This window comes from Saccopteryx leptura, chromosome 2 (genome assembly GCF_036850995.1).
Source record: "Saccopteryx leptura isolate mSacLep1 chromosome 2, mSacLep1_pri_phased_curated, whole genome shotgun sequence".
NCBI classification, from domain to species: Eukaryota; Metazoa; Chordata; class Mammalia; order Chiroptera; family Emballonuridae; genus Saccopteryx; species Saccopteryx leptura.
In genome coordinates, this window is record NC_089504.1 from 357717230 (window position 1) to 357733376 (window position 16147).

The 16147-nt window shown below is 50.4% G+C and overlaps 2 protein-coding genes across 6 annotated transcripts; one reads left to right on the plus strand and one right to left on the minus strand.

Moving 5' to 3' along the window:
• The first annotated feature begins 8109 nt into the window (after positions 1–8109).
• On the plus strand, positions 8110–13228 carry EIF5A (eukaryotic translation initiation factor 5A). 4 transcript variants are annotated; one of them, XM_066364723.1, is made up of 6 exons: positions 8110–8257; positions 10529–10714; positions 11883–11987; positions 12163–12294; positions 12379–12452; positions 12602–13228. In XM_066364723.1, the coding sequence occupies exons 1-5, from the start codon at positions 8123–8125 to the stop codon at positions 12439–12441; spliced, it is 621 nt and encodes a 206-aa protein (XP_066220820.1). In that variant the 5' UTR covers positions 8110–8122; the 3' UTR covers positions 12442–12452; positions 12602–13228. The 4 variants fall into 4 exon arrangements, with proteins under 4 accessions (XP_066220820.1, XP_066220819.1, XP_066220822.1 ...); XM_066364722.1 differs by having other exon boundaries at positions 8145–8302; XM_066364725.1 differs by lacking the exon at positions 8110–8257 and adding an exon at positions 8508–8703.
• A 216-nt stretch (positions 13229–13444) lies between these two features.
• On the minus strand, positions 13445–16141 carry GPS2 (G protein pathway suppressor 2). Of its 2 annotated transcripts, none has more exons than XM_066364735.1 (11): positions 16048–16141; positions 15679–15841; positions 15213–15322; positions 15020–15132; positions 14830–14909; positions 14657–14739; positions 14344–14494; positions 14145–14234; positions 13982–14061; positions 13799–13894; positions 13445–13626 (listed from the first exon to the last, which is right to left on the minus strand). In XM_066364735.1, the coding sequence occupies exons 2-11, from the start codon at positions 15770–15772 to the stop codon at positions 13543–13545; spliced, it is 981 nt and encodes a 326-aa protein (XP_066220832.1). In that variant the 5' UTR covers positions 15773–15841; positions 16048–16141; the 3' UTR covers positions 13445–13542. The 2 variants fall into 2 exon arrangements, with proteins under 2 accessions (XP_066220832.1, XP_066220833.1); XM_066364736.1 differs by having other exon boundaries at positions 16044–16115.
• Between the last annotated feature and the right edge of the window lie 6 nt (positions 16142–16147).

Below are 16147 nucleotides of genomic sequence, written 5' to 3' on the forward strand. Positions count from 1 at the left end.
ATCGCAGCCAGCAGCCACGGAGCGCGCAGGTACCGCCTCCCGGCCACAGGCCAATCCTAGCGGAGCAGCCCCGCGACCCGCACGCCCGCCCCGCCTCCTGGACTTCACGTCGCGGCTGAGGCCCGCGCCCGCTGCCCCGTAAGTACACCTGGGCCCCGCCCCAATGTTATCACGTGACTTATAAAGCCCCGCCCATTGGTCGACGGCCCCTTTCCCCTCCCCCCTGCTCCCCTTTCCACCGGCCGCGGGAAATCAAACCGGCTTGGTGGACCCCAACTGCCACCTGGCCCCTGCGCGAAGGGCGGGGCAAAGAGGCCAGCTCCAAGGTTGCCCCTAACGACCTGGGCGGGGGTCCAGACTCCGCAGTCTCCGTTCTGGCCCTGCGTGGCATCGCTCACTTCCACCCTCGAGACTGCCCTGGCCCGCCTGCTGCTGGGGTGTGAACACCTTCTTCCAGCCCTTTCTCTGTCTAGAAGATGCCTGCACAGCCTGAGCTGCGGTATTTGTCCGCGGAGCAAATTGGGAGGTGCAGCAGAACGACTTTCCCAGCTCACGGTTGCTTTCACAAGCCAGAGACTCTCACCTTTGCTTTTAAGGTAAAATTTACATATAACAAAGTGCACAGCTTTTCGCTGAGTTTTGATAAACATGTTAATCCAAGTAGTCAATGTCCTAATCAAAGTATTTTCCCCTCGCCGTCAGAAGTTCCCTCGAGCTCCTTGCAGGCAATCTTAGCCTCTCCGCAGACCACCGCTGTTCTGATGTCTAGCACTCTAGTTTAGTTTCGAGGTCCGTCGTGCTGGGCGCCGTGGTCTCCAGCGAGGCGGGGCCTCCCTCTCCAGCTCCCTTCTCTTTTTTTTCTTTCTCCAACTGGCCAGACTCAAGACCTTTGCATAGGGCAGCTTCCTCTGCCTAGACGTGTCCTGTGTCTCTCAAGGTGACTTCTTCAAATAACATTGCTTACATATCACTCCTATTACATCATCCTTTATTTTTATCATTACATTTTTGAAAATATGAGAGGATCCTACTTGTTCATCTGCTTCTTTATTCTTTCCCCATCCCCGTCTTCTCCGCAACACTAGACTGAACTTCAGAGCAATAAGAGTACTGCAGTTATGCCTGACACCTGGAACGATGCCAGGCACAATATTAGCTCTCCATGTTTCTTGAATAAATAAATGGTCTCTATTTCACAGATGAGAAGACTGGGGCCGGGCGGGAAGCTTGCCCGGTTTCACGGGAGCTCGGGAGGTCCATCCCGGGAGCCCTAATCTCCCTTCCAGATTAATGTGGCTCCAGAAGTCGTTTCTCCCGAGGGCCGCCTCCGCGACCCGGAGAGGACGTGGCCCGCGCTGGGCAGCGCGTATTTTTAGCCGGGACAGAGCGTCCGGGGCAGCCCACGTGCCCCCGCGCACCGCTCAGTCCTACATGCGCTTCTCCAGTCCAGGTGTCCCCCGCCAGACCGGCCTCCGCTCTCTAGCCGTGGTCGCCACCACCAATCTCGGTCCTGGAGCGCCCTCTCCCGGCGGTTCTCAGGGGGCCGCCGCACCGGCTTCCTTGCGGTTCTTCAATCCAGTGCACCGCTCACCCCATCGGAGTTGAGGATTCTGTTTCCTAGGGCACAATGACGGAAAAAGAGAAAAGATGAGAAAACAATGAAATCACAAGAGAGGCAGTGAAGGATACAGAAATGACCACTCTCCCTTAGCCTGTTAAGGACCGATTTACTTGTGCCCATCCTTGAGTCAAAGGATGCCATAAGCAGGAGACTAAGACTAATTGAAGGAAAGCAAGATAGTTCATAGTGTGTCCCCTGCTACAAAAGAATCTCATGGAAGGTACAGAAAGAGCTCAGGTGTGTACTGGTTATCTATAAGGTTAGTTGGTGAGACGAGAGGAAGCTCATGGGAAGGGTAAACCCTATTTGTGGTAAGATTAAAAATTGGTCTGGAGAGGCCTGACCTGTGGTGGCGCAGTGGATAAAATGTCGACCTGGAAATGCTGAGGTCGCTGGTTCGAAACCCTGGGCTTGCTGGTCAAGGCACATATGGGAGTTGATGCTTCCAGCTCCTCCCCCCTTCTCTCTCTCTGTCTCTCTCTCTCCTCTCTCTCTCTCTCTCTCTCACCTCTCTAAAAATGAATAAATAAAAGTAATTTTTAAAAAATTGGTCTGGAGACCAGGGGTGGGGGTGCTACAGGGTAAAGTACTACCACCCAGGCCTCCAAGCCATGAAACAGCACATATCTATCTACATACAACAGTTACATGCTGTGGATAAGAATTAGCAGATGCCAGAGAGAGATGCAATTCATTTTCCTGTTTAAAGAGTTGTGCCTGTAATTTTCTGGTTATTTAAATACACACACACACACACACACACACGATTTTATTTATTGATTTTTTGGAGGTGGGGGGAGAAGCGGGAAGCATCTACTCATAGAGATTGCTTTCTGAATGTGCTTTGACCGAGCAAGCCCAGGGATTCAAACCAGTGACCTCCGCGTTCCAGGTTGTTGCTTTATCCACTGGGTCACCATAGGTCTATATAAAAGTTTTTTTTTTAAGGATTTTATTATTTTTAGATTTTGTTTATTAATTTTAGAGAGAGGAGACAGAGAGAGAGAGAGAGAGAGAGAGAGAGAGAGAGAGAGAGAAGGGAGGGAGGAGCAGAAAGCATCAACTCCCATATGTGCCTTGACCAAGAAAGTCCAGGGTTTCGAACCGGTGACCTCAGTGTTCCAGGTCGATGCTTTTATCCACTGCACCACTGCAGGTCAGGCTAAAAGTATTTTTATGTGCTATAGATAACAAGGACTCCAGGCATTTTAGGGAAGAGGCTTCCTTCTTTCTCTGTCACTCTCTTTTCATTTGTTCTGCCCACCTGAAATTATCTCGCCTATCTTGTTCACTGTTACAAAAACAAAGCCAGCCTGCCTCCACACACCTCTGTTCATTTAACCCCAGACTTCCGGAAAGCAGTCTTTACTGTCTCTACTCTGTCACCTTTCTTTCACACCCACCAACCCAAACCCAGTTTCTGCCCCACCACTCCACTGAGATGGCTTCAGCAGTGGTCAACACTCCCTTCTTCTTTATTTTATTTTATTATTTTTTTGCATTTGAGAGAGAGGATAGATTTGTTCCACTTATTTATGCATTCATTGGTTTCTCCCTATGTGCCCTGACTGGGGATCCAACTCGCAATCCAGGTATGTTGGGATGACGCTCTAATTCACTGAGCTTTGCTGCCTGGGCAACAACCTGCCCCTCTTTTTCGTTTCTGCGTGGACGATCTTTGTTTAACTCCACACAGGTTATTTTTTGGTTGTGTTGGTGAAAACAAATATGAAAACACTCAGAACAATACCCATGCCCTAACTAGCTCCCTTGGCATTCTCTCTTTCTTTTGGTTTCTTTTTAATTTATTGATTTAGAGAGAGAGAGAGAGAGAGAGATCAACTTTCATGGTTCCACTCATTCATGCCATCACTGGTTGGTTCTTGTGTGTGCCCTAACTGGGGATTGAACCCTCAACCTCAGCAGGTCTGGACGACACTCTAACCAACTGAGCTACATCGTTAGGGCCATCAATTCCTTCTTAACTGAGACATTCAGTGGATGGTTTTTTGTTTCTCTTTCAACTCCATCCAGAGAAGTGTTCTTGCAGTAGCTTCCATTGCCCAGCCTTTCCCAAAGCCCTTCCTTATACCTCTCCTTTTGTGGCTTGTCCTCCCCACCAGCCTCCATCTTTCCTGAGCTGACTTTTGCTGCCACCTGCCATTTGTAGGTCATTTTATCCATTCCTCTGCTTTGGGTGACTACTTGATACTGATGGCTCTTAAACCTGTGTCTCCAGACCTGAATCCTTTCTACCTTCTACCAGACTCTGAACCAGGCACTCTCTAGCCAATTGCTTTGCAGGTTTCTGAAACTTGACAAGCCCACATATCGAGACACCACTCTAACCAACTGAACTAGCAAGACAGGGCTTTCCATCTATTCTTTAACTGCTGTTACATCTCGTCTCCTCTTTCCAGGTTCTCCTAACACTCTGCCAAATCCTTGATCTTTTCTCCACCCTCTATCTCCTTGCCCTAGTTACCATATCTGATATTACTTACCTCTCCTTTTTGAAACCGCCTTCTTTTTTTTTTTTTTAACTTAATAGCAATAGCAGCTAATATTTGTTGAGTATTTACTATGTGCCCTACACCAGTGATCCCCAACCTCCAGGCCATGGACCGGTACCGGTCCTCAGAGAAAGAATAAATAACTTACATTATTTCCATTTTATTTATATTTAAGTCTGAATGATGTTTTATTTTTAAAAAATGACCAGATTCCCTCTGTTACATCCGTCTAAGACTCACTCTTGACACTTGTCTTGGTCACGTGATACATTTATCCGTCCCACCCTAAAGGCCGGTCCATGAAAATATTTTCTGACATTAAACCGGTCCGTGGCCCCAAAAAGGTTGGGGACCACTGCCCTATACTGTTCTGAGCACATTACATGCCTTCAGTCATTCAGTCCTTACAACAATGCTGGTAAGTGGATACTATGATAATTATTCTCATTTTTCAAATAAGAAAACTGAGGTGTAGTAAAGTGAAGCAACAATGCTAAACTCATACCACTGTGGAACACACTAAGCTGGGATTCAAATGCAGATCAGCTTAACTCCAGAGCCCAACTTCTAAGTCACCAGCCTCTTTCCACTGTGCTGAGACTACACTATTCCATCCTCCTCAACAATCCCTTGGCCTCTTGTCCCCTCTAGTTCTTTCCATGTGTCAGGCTCTTCCCAGGCTGTCTGCATCACCCAGGCTCTGCTCCTTCGCTTAGGCTAGCATTCAGGAAAGACACTGACATTTGTCATATTACTTAGTTCAGTGGACGCTTTTTTGCTCTTGTTTTTCTATGTGATGGATGCAACTGGAGACCACTTCTTTCTCAGACTTCTTTGTGGGCTCCTAAGTCTTTTACTTGCTTCTTCCTAAAGGTCAGAGTCTCCAATTCTCTTTTGCTGACTCTGTAACCTCTCCTATGGAGACCTCATCCACTCCTACTGCTTCGGATATGGCATGTTAAAGGTAAAATTGGGGTCCCTAATGATAATATGTTGAAGTCCTAACCCCTGGTACCTGTGAATTTGATCTTATTTGGAAATGGGATCTTTGCAGATGTGATCAAGTTAAGATGAAGTCATTAGGGTGGGCCCTAATCCAATTTGACTGGTGTCCTTATAAGAGGAAGCTGCCACTTAGACAGACACCAGGTGGTGGTGCAGTGGATAGAGCATTGGCCTGGGATACAGAGGACCCAGGTGCGAAACCCCAAGGTCGCTGGCTTGAGCATGGGCTCACCAGCTTCAGCACAGGTTGCTGGCTTGAGTGTGGGATCATAGACATGACCCCAAGTTTGCTGGCTTGAGCCCACAGTAGCTGGCTTGAGTCCAAGGTTGCTGGTTTGAGCAAGGGGTCACTGGCTCGGCTGGAACCCCCAGGTCAAGGCACTTATGAGAAAGCAATCAATGAACAACTAAGGTGCCGCAACTACGAGTTGATGCTTCTCATCTCTCTCCCTTCCTGTCCATCTGTCCCTATCTGTCCCTCTCTCTCACTAAAAAAAAGAAAAAGGTTGGCTCAGTGGTAGAGCATTGGCTTGGCGTGCGTAAGTCCCGGGTTCAATTCCCAGCCAGGGCACACAGGAGAGACGCCCATCTGCTTCTCCACCCCTCCCCCTATCCTTCCTCTCTTTCTCTCTCTTCCCCTCCCGCAGCCAAGGCTCCATTGGAGCAAAAGATGGCCCAGGCGCTGGGGATGGTTCCTTGGCCTCTGCCCCAGGCGCTAGAGTGGCTCTGGTCTCGATAGAGCGATGCCCGGATGGGCAGAGCATCGCCCCCTGGTGGGCGTGTTGGGTGGATCCCGGTTGGACGCATGCGGGAGTCTGTCTGACTGCCTCCCCATTTCCAGCTTCAGAAAAATACAAAAAAAAAAAAAAAAAAAGGCATAGAAAAAGTTTGAAGAAAAATATGGTAGCACATTAATAGCAGTTGCCTCTGGGTGTTGGGTGTACGGTTAATTTTTAAAATTTTTTTGTTTTTCAAAAATTTTCTATAATGGACTCTTTATTTTCACAATAAAGAAAAATTGACAGAATCTTTTTAATCATGTAAAACTATTCTCAGTCCAACTGAAGCCCTTTCCCTTCCAGGTGAGGGACAAATAAAAAAACAGCTGGTTTGTCCTCAACCCATTCTTACCCACCTTCCTGAGCCCAGCTTTGCTGTGAAACTCCATGCTTGCTCCATGCAACTTTAAGCTTGAATCTCAGAATCCCAGAACCTTAAGAGAATTTCCCTGTTCCTGTATGACTGCATTTATCTTCAAGAATGGCTTCATCAGGCCTGACCAGGCAGTGGCGCAGTGGATAGAGCATTGGACTGGGATGCGGAGGATCCAGGTTCAAGACCCTGAGGTCGCCAGCTTGAGCACAGGCTCATCTGGTTTGAGCAAAGCTCACCAGCTTAAACCCAAGGTTGCTGGCTCAAGCAAGGGGTTACTCGGTCTGCTGTAGCCCCACGCTCAAGGTACATATGAGAAAGCAATCAATGAACAACTAAGGTGTTGCAACGAAAAACTAATGCTTGATGCTTCTTATCTCTCTCCGTTCCTGTCTGTCTGTCCCTATCTGACTCTCTGTCTTTGTAAAAAAAAGAAAAAAGAAAAAAGAACGGCTTAATCAGTATGTTATATCTTCCAGCCATTTGACTTAATCTTCCTCATTCAATAAACTAACAAGTCCCATCAGTTAGATCTCTAAAATGTCTCTGATACTCATCTGTTACTCCCAGCCCCATTACCACTGCCTTGATCTAGGTCTTCATTTTTGCTCAGTTGGACTACTGTCAGACGCTCTTCACTGGTCTCTATGTCCAGTCCAGCTCCAGTTCCCCCCAACCCCGATATAATTACTTTTTAGGGCAGTTTTAGGTTCACAACAAAAGACTTATATATTCCCCATATACTTCCTGGCCCACACATGCACACACCATTATCAATTTTTTTTTTAAGAGAGAGAGAGAGAGAGGAGATGGGAGCAGATAGACAGGAAGAGAAAGATGAGAAACATCAACTTGCAGTTGTGTCCCTTTAGTTGTTCATTGATTGCTTCTCATATGGGCCAGCCACCTTAGGCTCAAGCCAGCCACCTTGAGCTTCAAGCCAGTGACCTTGGGATCATGTTGATGATCCTGCGCTCAAGCCTGCAACCTCGGGGGTTTCGAGATTAGGACCTCAGTGTCCCAGGTCAACGCCCTATCTGCATCACCACTGGTCAGGCATGTCACAAGATTCTTAAAACAAGAAGCAAATTCAGGGTTTGGGATTCTAAGTCCAGATATTTGGTTGCTCATCTTGTACCACAGTACCATTGTTACCTAGCTTACTGGAGGGAAAAAAAAGGTAGCTGTGGAAGTAATGCTGGAAACCTAGGAACTGGAGGGAGACTAAAAGTCTCAGGAAAAGCAGCAACTTTCTTCCCTAGACCGAGGACCAGGGAAATACATTCCAAGAGATAGCTTGTTTCCAGCTTCATCGTCATCTTCTATGATTTAAGAGAACGTCAGTGGAATTTAACATACGACTATTTTTAATTGTTTTCTAAGGGTGCTCACAAACAATTGTTTGGAGGCTCTAGAGGACAACTGAGTTAAAAAACAAAAGAGAAATGAAATGACATAATGACAATCCTTTATTCAGGATTGTGAGGTAGAAACAACCTCCACTGGAGCCATAGAGACCAATGTAGACCAACATGGTGGCTGGGACAAGACCGCTCTATATTTCCGGGTGAAACTCTATGGCAGAGCAGAGCCGTAGAGCTTGAGAACTGAAACTGAGATAGGTGATAACCCCACCACCACAGTAGCGCTTAGGAAGACTGGAGCGGAAAGAGCTCTCTTGCGCATGTGTGTAACAGGAGCCAGGGAAGGCGGGGGAAGAGGAGGGGAAAAGGTTTTGAGACAAGGGGTACACCCCATAGTGCAAGTTTTCTGAAACGTGTGAGTGGTTTAAGTCCAGTTAAAGCCGAGGTGGGGCGTTTCCTTACAACGCATGCGTTCTACGAGACAGGCGACACAGTGGCGTGGTCTTTTCAGCGTGTGGCGTACAGACGACGTTCGAGGTGGAAGGGGTGGTCAAGATGCCCAACACGCATGCGCTTTGAGGTCGAGGCGTTTCCTTCAGAGGGTGCGGAGTCCAGGGCCCCTATTGCGCAGGCGCAAGGACTGTACGGTAGGACTAGTGGTCTATTACCGGGAGAGAAGAGGAGGTTAAAGGGCTTAAAAAACCGGGTGCGCCTGCGCGTTGCCTACTGGTGGGCAGAACACAGGATTTGTGAGGGGCGGGGTCACGTATACGCGTCGTTGGCTGGGTAGGTGGGAGGGAGGGTGGAGCTCGGGGAGGATCTGTGCGCTTGCGCAGTGCGGAGGTGGAGGGCGGAGAAGCTAAACAACACGCTTGCGCGGCTGTCACAGGGCTGCTTGGTTGGTCAGTGGGGAGTCAGCGCCTGCGTACTAAGACCCGTGTGCGGCGGCGGCGGCGGCGGCGGCGGCAGCGGTAGCAGCGGGAGCGGGCTCAGGCAGCGGTTGGGCTCCCGGCGAGCGAACGGGGTCGAGTCATTGCGTTCGCGCGAGGTGAGAGCGGAAAGGGCGCGCGTGCGCGGAACCTTGGCTTGGGCCTGGGAGTAGAGATGGAATTGAGCGGGGGTCCGGGAGGGAACAGAAGGGAGCGGCGGTGGCCACCGCACGGGGTCCGCTCGGCGAGAGGCGCGAGGTGAGGAAAGGCTCGGGTGCGAGTCCCCGTTAGCGCGCGGGATGACGGTTGGTGCCTGTCTGGTGACGTTGAAGCGACGCAGGGGGGGGGGGACGGCGAGCCGCGAGGCCGCCACGCGGGAGAGGCCGCCGGGCGGCCACGCTGGGGCGAGGGCCAGGAGCCAGATCGGGCAACCGGGACAAGGGTACCCTGGCCGTTGAGAACCCGGCAGCGCACAGCCACGTGAGGTGGGGGAGGGGGTATTCGGTGAGAGGGCGTTTTTTGGGGGGGCTGGCCGCGGCTGGGGGGAGGGGAGGGGGCCGCGGCACCGGAAGTGCCCCCCACGGGAAGCTGCCCTCGGGGTCGGAGGCCGCATGGTCGAACGTGGACTGGGTGCGCATGGCAGCGCGGGGACCCCTCCCCCCAGGTCCGGGCCACCGGAAGCCCCGGGCAGCCACATGTTGGGCGGGAGCCGGCAACCCTCAGCGTGGCGAAAGCAGGTTCTTGCGGGCGCCTAAGGGAACTTGGAAATTTGAAGAGTGGAAGAAGCCCGAATCCCGATCACCCGGGAGAGCTTGCTGCGGGCATATGTTAGCCGTCGTCCACCTCATGGACCCCTGGAGCTTTTCCCCCAAAACTTCAGGTGAAATGAGGAGGCCAGTCAGTTGTAAATAGCACTGTTCTTTGATGGGAGGCCAGAGAAATGTGAAAACCGAGGGCGATTGGACGGGAGCCTAACTCAGTGGTGTTGACAGCACATTGAAGTCCCGGCAAATGGGTTCCCCGCTGTTATAGGTGCTCTACATCTTGTTACTGTCTTCGATGTACGTTTTACGTTTTGGGAGTTCCTGGTTTTCGAGATTTTAATTATATTATCCTAGTACGAATTATACTACTCACTACTATAAGTCTTTTGCTTCCATTTTATTACCGTTCACACCACTCCCCACTTCCCCACTTTCTACTGACTTAGATATAGGCCTGATCTGAAAAGCCGACAGGACCGATGCATCTTGGGAAAAGTGGGAGGGCCCTCAAGGAGAGGCTGGGTTCCTGGGTTCCCTTTGGGAAACGAGATCGAGGTGTTTGGCAGGGGGATCAGTTAGAAAACAACTTCACTTTCTCTCCCTGGGCTGCATCTGCAAATGCATGTTGGAGAGGCGGGAATCCCCCAAAGAGGCCTTGTGGTTTCCTGTACCAATGACTGGCTTGTGTGTGGATTGGGGGGGGGGGGGCTATAACAGAGAGGGTGGGGCCCTGCCCTCTGGTATCCACCCTCCCTTCTCCCCTCCACATTAACCCCGCCCTTTTGCTGGCTCATAGCTGCTCACCTAATTATAGCCCCGGTTATGTGTGGGCTAAAGGGGTGGTTGGTTTCAGTGGCAAGTAACACCTGAGTCCTCCCCTTCCTAGGGATTAGGCCTTTGCCCATCTCAGAGATTTGGCATCCTAATGCTTCAGGCTTCCTTTCCCAAGCCTCTTCGAACTTTCAGTTGGGATAGGAGTCCAGCTTATCCCCCCACCACACACATTAGTTTTCAAGTATTTGTGATCCCAATCAGTGTTTACTCTAGTAATTTTGACATTATTTTAGGTAGGTAATGGAATAAAAATGAAGCTGTGTTTCCAGAGGAGTGGGACAAACTAGAGACACTGTTAGCCTCCATCCTTACTGACCCCAGTGTATTTTTTTTTTTTAAACTCCAGTTGGAATTGAAGCCCCTTAAAATGGCAGATGATTTGGACTTCGAGACGGGAGATGCAGGGGCCTCAGCCACCTTCCCAATGCAGTGCTCAGCATTACGTAAGAATGGCTTTGTGGTGCTCAAAGGACGGCCATGTAAGATTGTGGAGATGTCCACCTCCAAGACTGGCAAGCACGGCCATGCCAAGGTTAGAATCTCACCTCTTTCCACACCTCCTATGTCCATGGGACTTCTGGTTGCAGGCTGTCATCAGTGCTAACCCTCTCTTTAATTCTTTTCTTAAACCTACCATCCAATTCCTTGTGTTCAGCACTCAGCCCTAGGTACCTTTGCTACTATACTTGCTCCTAGACTTGAGCCTCTTCTACCATCATTCTCTGATCCTCTCTCTAAATTTGTGTCTTTGACTTCTCTTGGTGGTTCTTTATGCTGTGACTATTCAGCTGCTCCTTCTTTCTTCCTGGCTTTCAATTTCCCTGTTTCTCTTCCCTTGAATCTTTGTAGGTGCTTTTTGTTTCCATCAGTTTGCCCAGGGTTCCTCCAATCCTGACACGGAATGCAGCTTTTCCTGAAGGGGCCAGTGTAGCTCTGAACTTCCAAATCACCGAGCTGCCCCTTCTTAAGTTCCTAGAGCCTGTTTGCTTTCTTGGGTCCTAATATTCTTGCCTAGTGCTTTGATACTTGAGGCTTTCCTTGTTCCTCAGAAGTTCAACCTGGTTCATCTTTGTATTTCTTGTGATTTTGTTTCTTAATCACTTTTGCTATCTTCTGTTGACTTGGCATTCATCTTGGGTTACCCCCTAATGTCCTAGATTCTTTCTGTGCTCTTTCTGGCTTTCTTAGTTCTTTCTGGTCTTCCCCAAATAATTTTTTCTTTTCTAGGCTCTTAGCCTTTTACTTATCAGTGATCTGATAGCTCAAGGTAACTGCCTACCTTGTGCTGTCAGCCCAGTCTCGATGGTGGTCTTGTCTCCTCAGGTTTCAGAGGTTTTAGTGTTTCTTGACTTTATGGTTCTTTCTTTTTTAAAATTTTTATTTCATTTATTCATTTTAGAAAGGAGAGAGAGAGAGAGGAGAGATAGAGAGAGAAGGGGGGAGGAGCAGGAAGCATCAACTCCCATATGTGCCTGGACCAGGCAAGCCCAGGGTTTCAAACCGGCGACCTCAGCGTTTCCAGGTCGACACTTTATCCACTGCGCCACCTTAGGTCAGGCTAGGGTTCATTCTTAACTCCCCAAATCTGTGCCTAAACAGTCTAGTTTGACTTCCCTCACCAGCCAGGGACAACTTGAGCTTTTATCTTCTCTATCCTAGAGTTTGGTTGGGTTTCTTTTTGATATGATGCATACATGCAGGTCCACCTGGTTGGTATTGACATCTTTACTGGGAAGAAGTATGAAGATATCTGCCCGTCAACTCATAATATGGATGTCCCCAACATCAAAAGGAATGATTTCCAGGTATGCAGATGGGTTAGTAGTTGGAGGTGTTAGGGGGTTATAGACTGACCAGAGAGCTATGCTAGAAGAGTGGAGGGAAAGGGCAGGAGGAGGGTATTTGGTATTAGCAGTATGCCACCCCAGTTTGTCTATCCTTTATCCTCAACCTTCAGCTTCCTTCCCTGTCTGCCCCCAGCTGATTGGCATCCAGGATGGCTATCTATCACTGCTCCAGGACAGCGGGGAGGTGCGAGAGGACCTTCGTCTGCCTGAGGGAGACCTCGGCAAGGAGATCGAGCAGAAGTACGACTGTGGAGAGGAGATCCTGGTATGGTGCCCCACCCCCTTTCCCCAGCTTTGGTCTCTGTGCTTTGTCTCTGAGCTCAAACTTCTGCCTCTCCCTGTTTCCCAGATTACAGTGCTGTCTGCCATGACAGAGGAGGCAGCTGTTGCAATCAAGGCCATGGCAAAATAACTGGCTTCCAGGTAAGTGAGACAGACTCCCCAAACCCCTTTACATACTTTGTGGTTCCTTTAGTCCTAATTGTTCCAGACCTTCTGGCCCCAGCACTGCCCTCACCCTTCTTCATGTTGAAGAGGTCATCGTCTCTTACCTGGTTTCTCTCTTACTCAAGGTGGCGGTGGTGGCAGCAGTGATCCTCAAGCCTGCAGAGGCCCCCTCCCCCAGCCTGGCCCAGCTCTGGCCCGGCCGTTGGCTGGAGTCCTACACAATTTATTTGACGTTTTATTTTGGTTTCCCCTACCCCTTCAATCTGTCGGGGAGCCCCTGCCCCTCTTCTCTTGGCCAGGAGTGAGTGATCCATGGCCTTGGTGAAGCTGCCCTCCTCTTTTCCCCTCTCACTACAGCCCTGGTGGGGGAAAGGGGGTGGGTGCTGCTTGTGGTTTAGTGTGTTTTTTGTTTTTTTTTATTCATTCTGGAATCAGAAAGCTGTGGTTCTGACAAATGGTCCTTGTGCCCTCCCCCTACTGATCCCTGGTCTGGTCCCTGTTCCACATAGCCCTTTACCCCAAACACCACCCCCACAGACTGGGGACCAGCCTCCTCCCTATGCCTGAATCTCTCACCAAATCCCTTTAGCGGGAGAAGGAAGAGAAGGAGAAGGAGAAGGGAAGGGGACCTGCCCCCTCCTCAGGCATCTGGGAGGGCCCTGCCCCCCCATGGGCTTCACCCTTTCCTGTGGGCTCTCTCCCCGACACATTTGTTAAAATAAACCTGAATAAAACTACAAGTTTAATATGAAGCCCCAACTTGGCTACTTTAAATAAATGGATGTTTGCTGACAAATAAGGGAAATTTGGGAACCAAAAATAGATTATAGGTTGGACTGTGCACTGAGTTCATTACAGCCAATACAGTATCCCACTTTGACTCGCCACAGTCCCACCAGCTATTCCCCACCCGCTAAGCAGTTCTGGCCTAGTCCAGGTGGGAGGCAACACAAATAGTAGCAGCCAGGGACAGTGGCAGGTAGAGTTTATTGGCTTAGGACTAGGACACACCAGGTAACCTCACCCATGGTAATGGTGGGGAGAGGTTGAAGTTAAAATTGGATGGTCACTTGTGGTAGAAGCGTGGGTTCTGGCTGTGCTGCAGGAAAGGGAGCCGGGGGCCAGGCTGGCTGGTAGCTGCAAAGCTCGACTGGCAGGGGTGATAAAAGGTAAGTTTTGTCAGTATGCACGCTCTCCCTTCTACTCCACACATAAAACCGCCCCCAAACAAAGGAAAACCAGGGTTGTGGGCCACATGTCCTACCCAACCCCGTTTTCCCTGATAGTGTAGGGGTTATGACAGGTATGATTACCATCCTTACCTTCCCTGCTGGTTGCATCTGTACAGGGAGCTGGGGGGAGGCAAGGAGTCCAGGGGCTGGATGCAGTGCTTGGGGGTGCATGGGGCGCAAGGAAGACTGCAGAGAAGAGAGTTCGGGCCTGTGGCAGCCTGGGTTTCCCCTTAGCATAGCCCTTCCCCTGGCCTCCCAAGGCTCCATACTCACCGAGTCAGAGAAGCCGGTCTGCGGGTTAGCATGTTCCAACTGTTTCTGCAGGGACAGGGCCCCACCAGGCTGTAGGAACCCTGTGGGGGAAGGGCGGGTGTGAAGTGAGAATGGGAAAGGGAGAACTCATGGAAGTAGGGACCCTGAACGCGGTGTCTGTCACCTGTCTGGGTGGGCTGGAAGTGGCTGTGCACGGCGTAAGGCTGTGGCTGCGGCTGAGACAAGTACTGCACTGCAGGAAATGCTGAAGGTGCTGAGAAAGGCAAGAAAGAGGCCCAGCCATTAGAACCACCTTAGTCTGGTAACAACACTTATTCCTCTGGGCTGTGAAGAAAGCCCCTCATCCTTTTCCCACCACTCACCTCTGAGCTGCTGACTCGGACTATAGGCTGGTTGAGTGGGTCCATAATGAGGTGGAGGCTGAGCAGTCCCATAAGCACCACCTGGGCTACCTTGGAATTGCCCGTGCTCTGGGGTCCCTGCGAAAGCTGCTGAGCCCACATAATGGCGGGTCTAAGGAGGATAATTCATTATAATCTATTTGAAAGATCTCAAGTGTATTCCCCATTTTCCCCTATACAGTTCAGTGTTACACTTAGGACTTGACTATTGGTTTAGTAACGTGTGGAAATAGGGAAGAACAGTGGGTTAGATACCCAACCCTGCTCCTCTTACTGTAAGCACTTGAGGTCCAAACATCTGTTTGGCTCTGTCAGCTGCCATAAGGGTGCCTGGGCGGTTGTGTCCTCCAGGGCTCCCTAGAGATGGAGAGGGGCTTCATGATGCTGAAATGGTGGTCTACAAGACCAAAGGGGGCTGTTCTGACAAGTAGTTTCTTTAATCCTCACCCTGCATGCTGAGGAGATGAGTTCCTGTGTGAACAGTCAGGCTCTGTGGGTATGCAGCTGATGTCAGAGTGGTTAGGTCACTAAAATGAAAGCAAGTGTCAAATATTAAGAACAAGTGCCCCTCTTTGGCCATAAACGCTTATTTTTTTGTTACCTGCCCCCAGTTTTAATTTTAGCTCTCCAATCCTACCTCTGCTCCTTTCGCCTACGTTTTTCTTCCTCATGTAAAACTTTTTTGAGCTGCAGAAAAAGCTGGTGCTTCTCTTCCTGTAGGGCTAAAAGCTTCTCTTGCAACTTCAGTATCTGGGAAAGGAGGGAGGGAAAATGAAGATAGAAGAGTCAAGGGAAGAAAAAGCTGGGAGATATCAAGGCATTACACATACTTGTTCCTTGGTCTCCTCTAATGACATTCTCTCTTCCATCTCCTTTTTCTTTCTTCTCTCCTGCTCTTCCTTCATCTTCTGTTCCATCATCTTGTCTACCTCTTCTTCCTCTATTGGAAGATTCAAACAGAAAGGAAAAGTGGCAGAGTGGTTAAAATGATTACAATGTTAGGAACTGAAGATCAGCAAAAACTGGTTATCCCAATGCTTTATGCTCTTGATGAGACGCTTCTCATCACTGCGATAGGGGACCGGGAGAGGTAGGTTTCATTAGGTGCTCTCCAAGGTCCTTCCCAACTCGTTTCTGGAGTTCATACCTAGCGCTTTAAAATCCCACCACAACCGAGCTGTTTCATCCCTTCACTAGTTTGGGCCGCCGGGGCATTAGTCTGCCCCTGGGTGGGGGTCAGTCTGGGACAGCGGTGCCGCCATGAGAGTGAGCCCTCCCGCTCCAGCCCCAGCTCACCTTGCCGCTTGCGCTCCCGCTCCATCATGATGTGCCGGTGCAACGCCCTGGCCATGGCGTTGGAAAGCTTGGGGCGCTCCAGGAGCGCAGGCATGGTGCTGCCGGGGGCGCTTGGGGTGTGGGCGTCCGGCTCTGTTGCTAACTGCCAGACCTCGGACTGGGCCTGCGGGAAGGCAGGCACTCAGGGACGATCACTCCGGCCGCCTGAGACAGGAGGCCGCCGCCGCCGCCGCCCGGTCACGTGTCCGGGGCCCGCAGCCCGGCCCTGCCGCCCGCCTCCGCTGCAGCGCGCACGCGCTCGGGGGTGTCTAGTCTACGGGCTCCCAGCCCCTTCCCCGCCAAATCAGGCGTCCACCCCTCCCTACCCACTTTCTCTTCGCTTTCTCCGCGGCCGCCTGCACACCTTGGCCACTGTTACATCCGGTAATTCGCTTAATCCTTCCGGGGTCAGAGTATAAATGGCTTCACG

Excerpts from the sequence above, each read along its gene's own strand:
- EIF5A (XM_066364723.1), top strand. The coding sequence starts at position 8,123 with ATGCGTTCTACGAGACAGGCGACACAGTGGCGTGGTCTTTTCAGCGTG. Across the intron at positions 8,258-10,528 it reads CGAGGCGTTTCCTTCAGAGG|TTGGAATTGAAGCCCCTTAA; the intron begins GTGCGGAGTCCA and ends TTTAAACTCCAG. Across the intron at positions 11,988-12,162 it reads TCAAAAGGAATGATTTCCAG|CTGATTGGCATCCAGGATGG; the intron begins GTATGCAGATGG and ends GTCTGCCCCCAG.
- GPS2 (XM_066364735.1), bottom strand. The coding sequence starts at position 15,772 with ATGCCTGCGCTCCTGGAGCGCCCCAAGCTTTCCAACGCCATGGCCAGG. Across the intron at positions 14,740-14,829 it reads TCATCTCCTCAGCATGCAGG|GGAGCCCTGGAGGACACAAC; the intron begins GTGAGGATTAAA and ends CTCCATCTCTAG. Across the intron at positions 14,062-14,144 it reads CTTCCAGCCCACCCAGACAG|GGTTCCTACAGCCTGGTGGG; the intron begins GTGACAGACACC and ends CTTCCCCCACAG.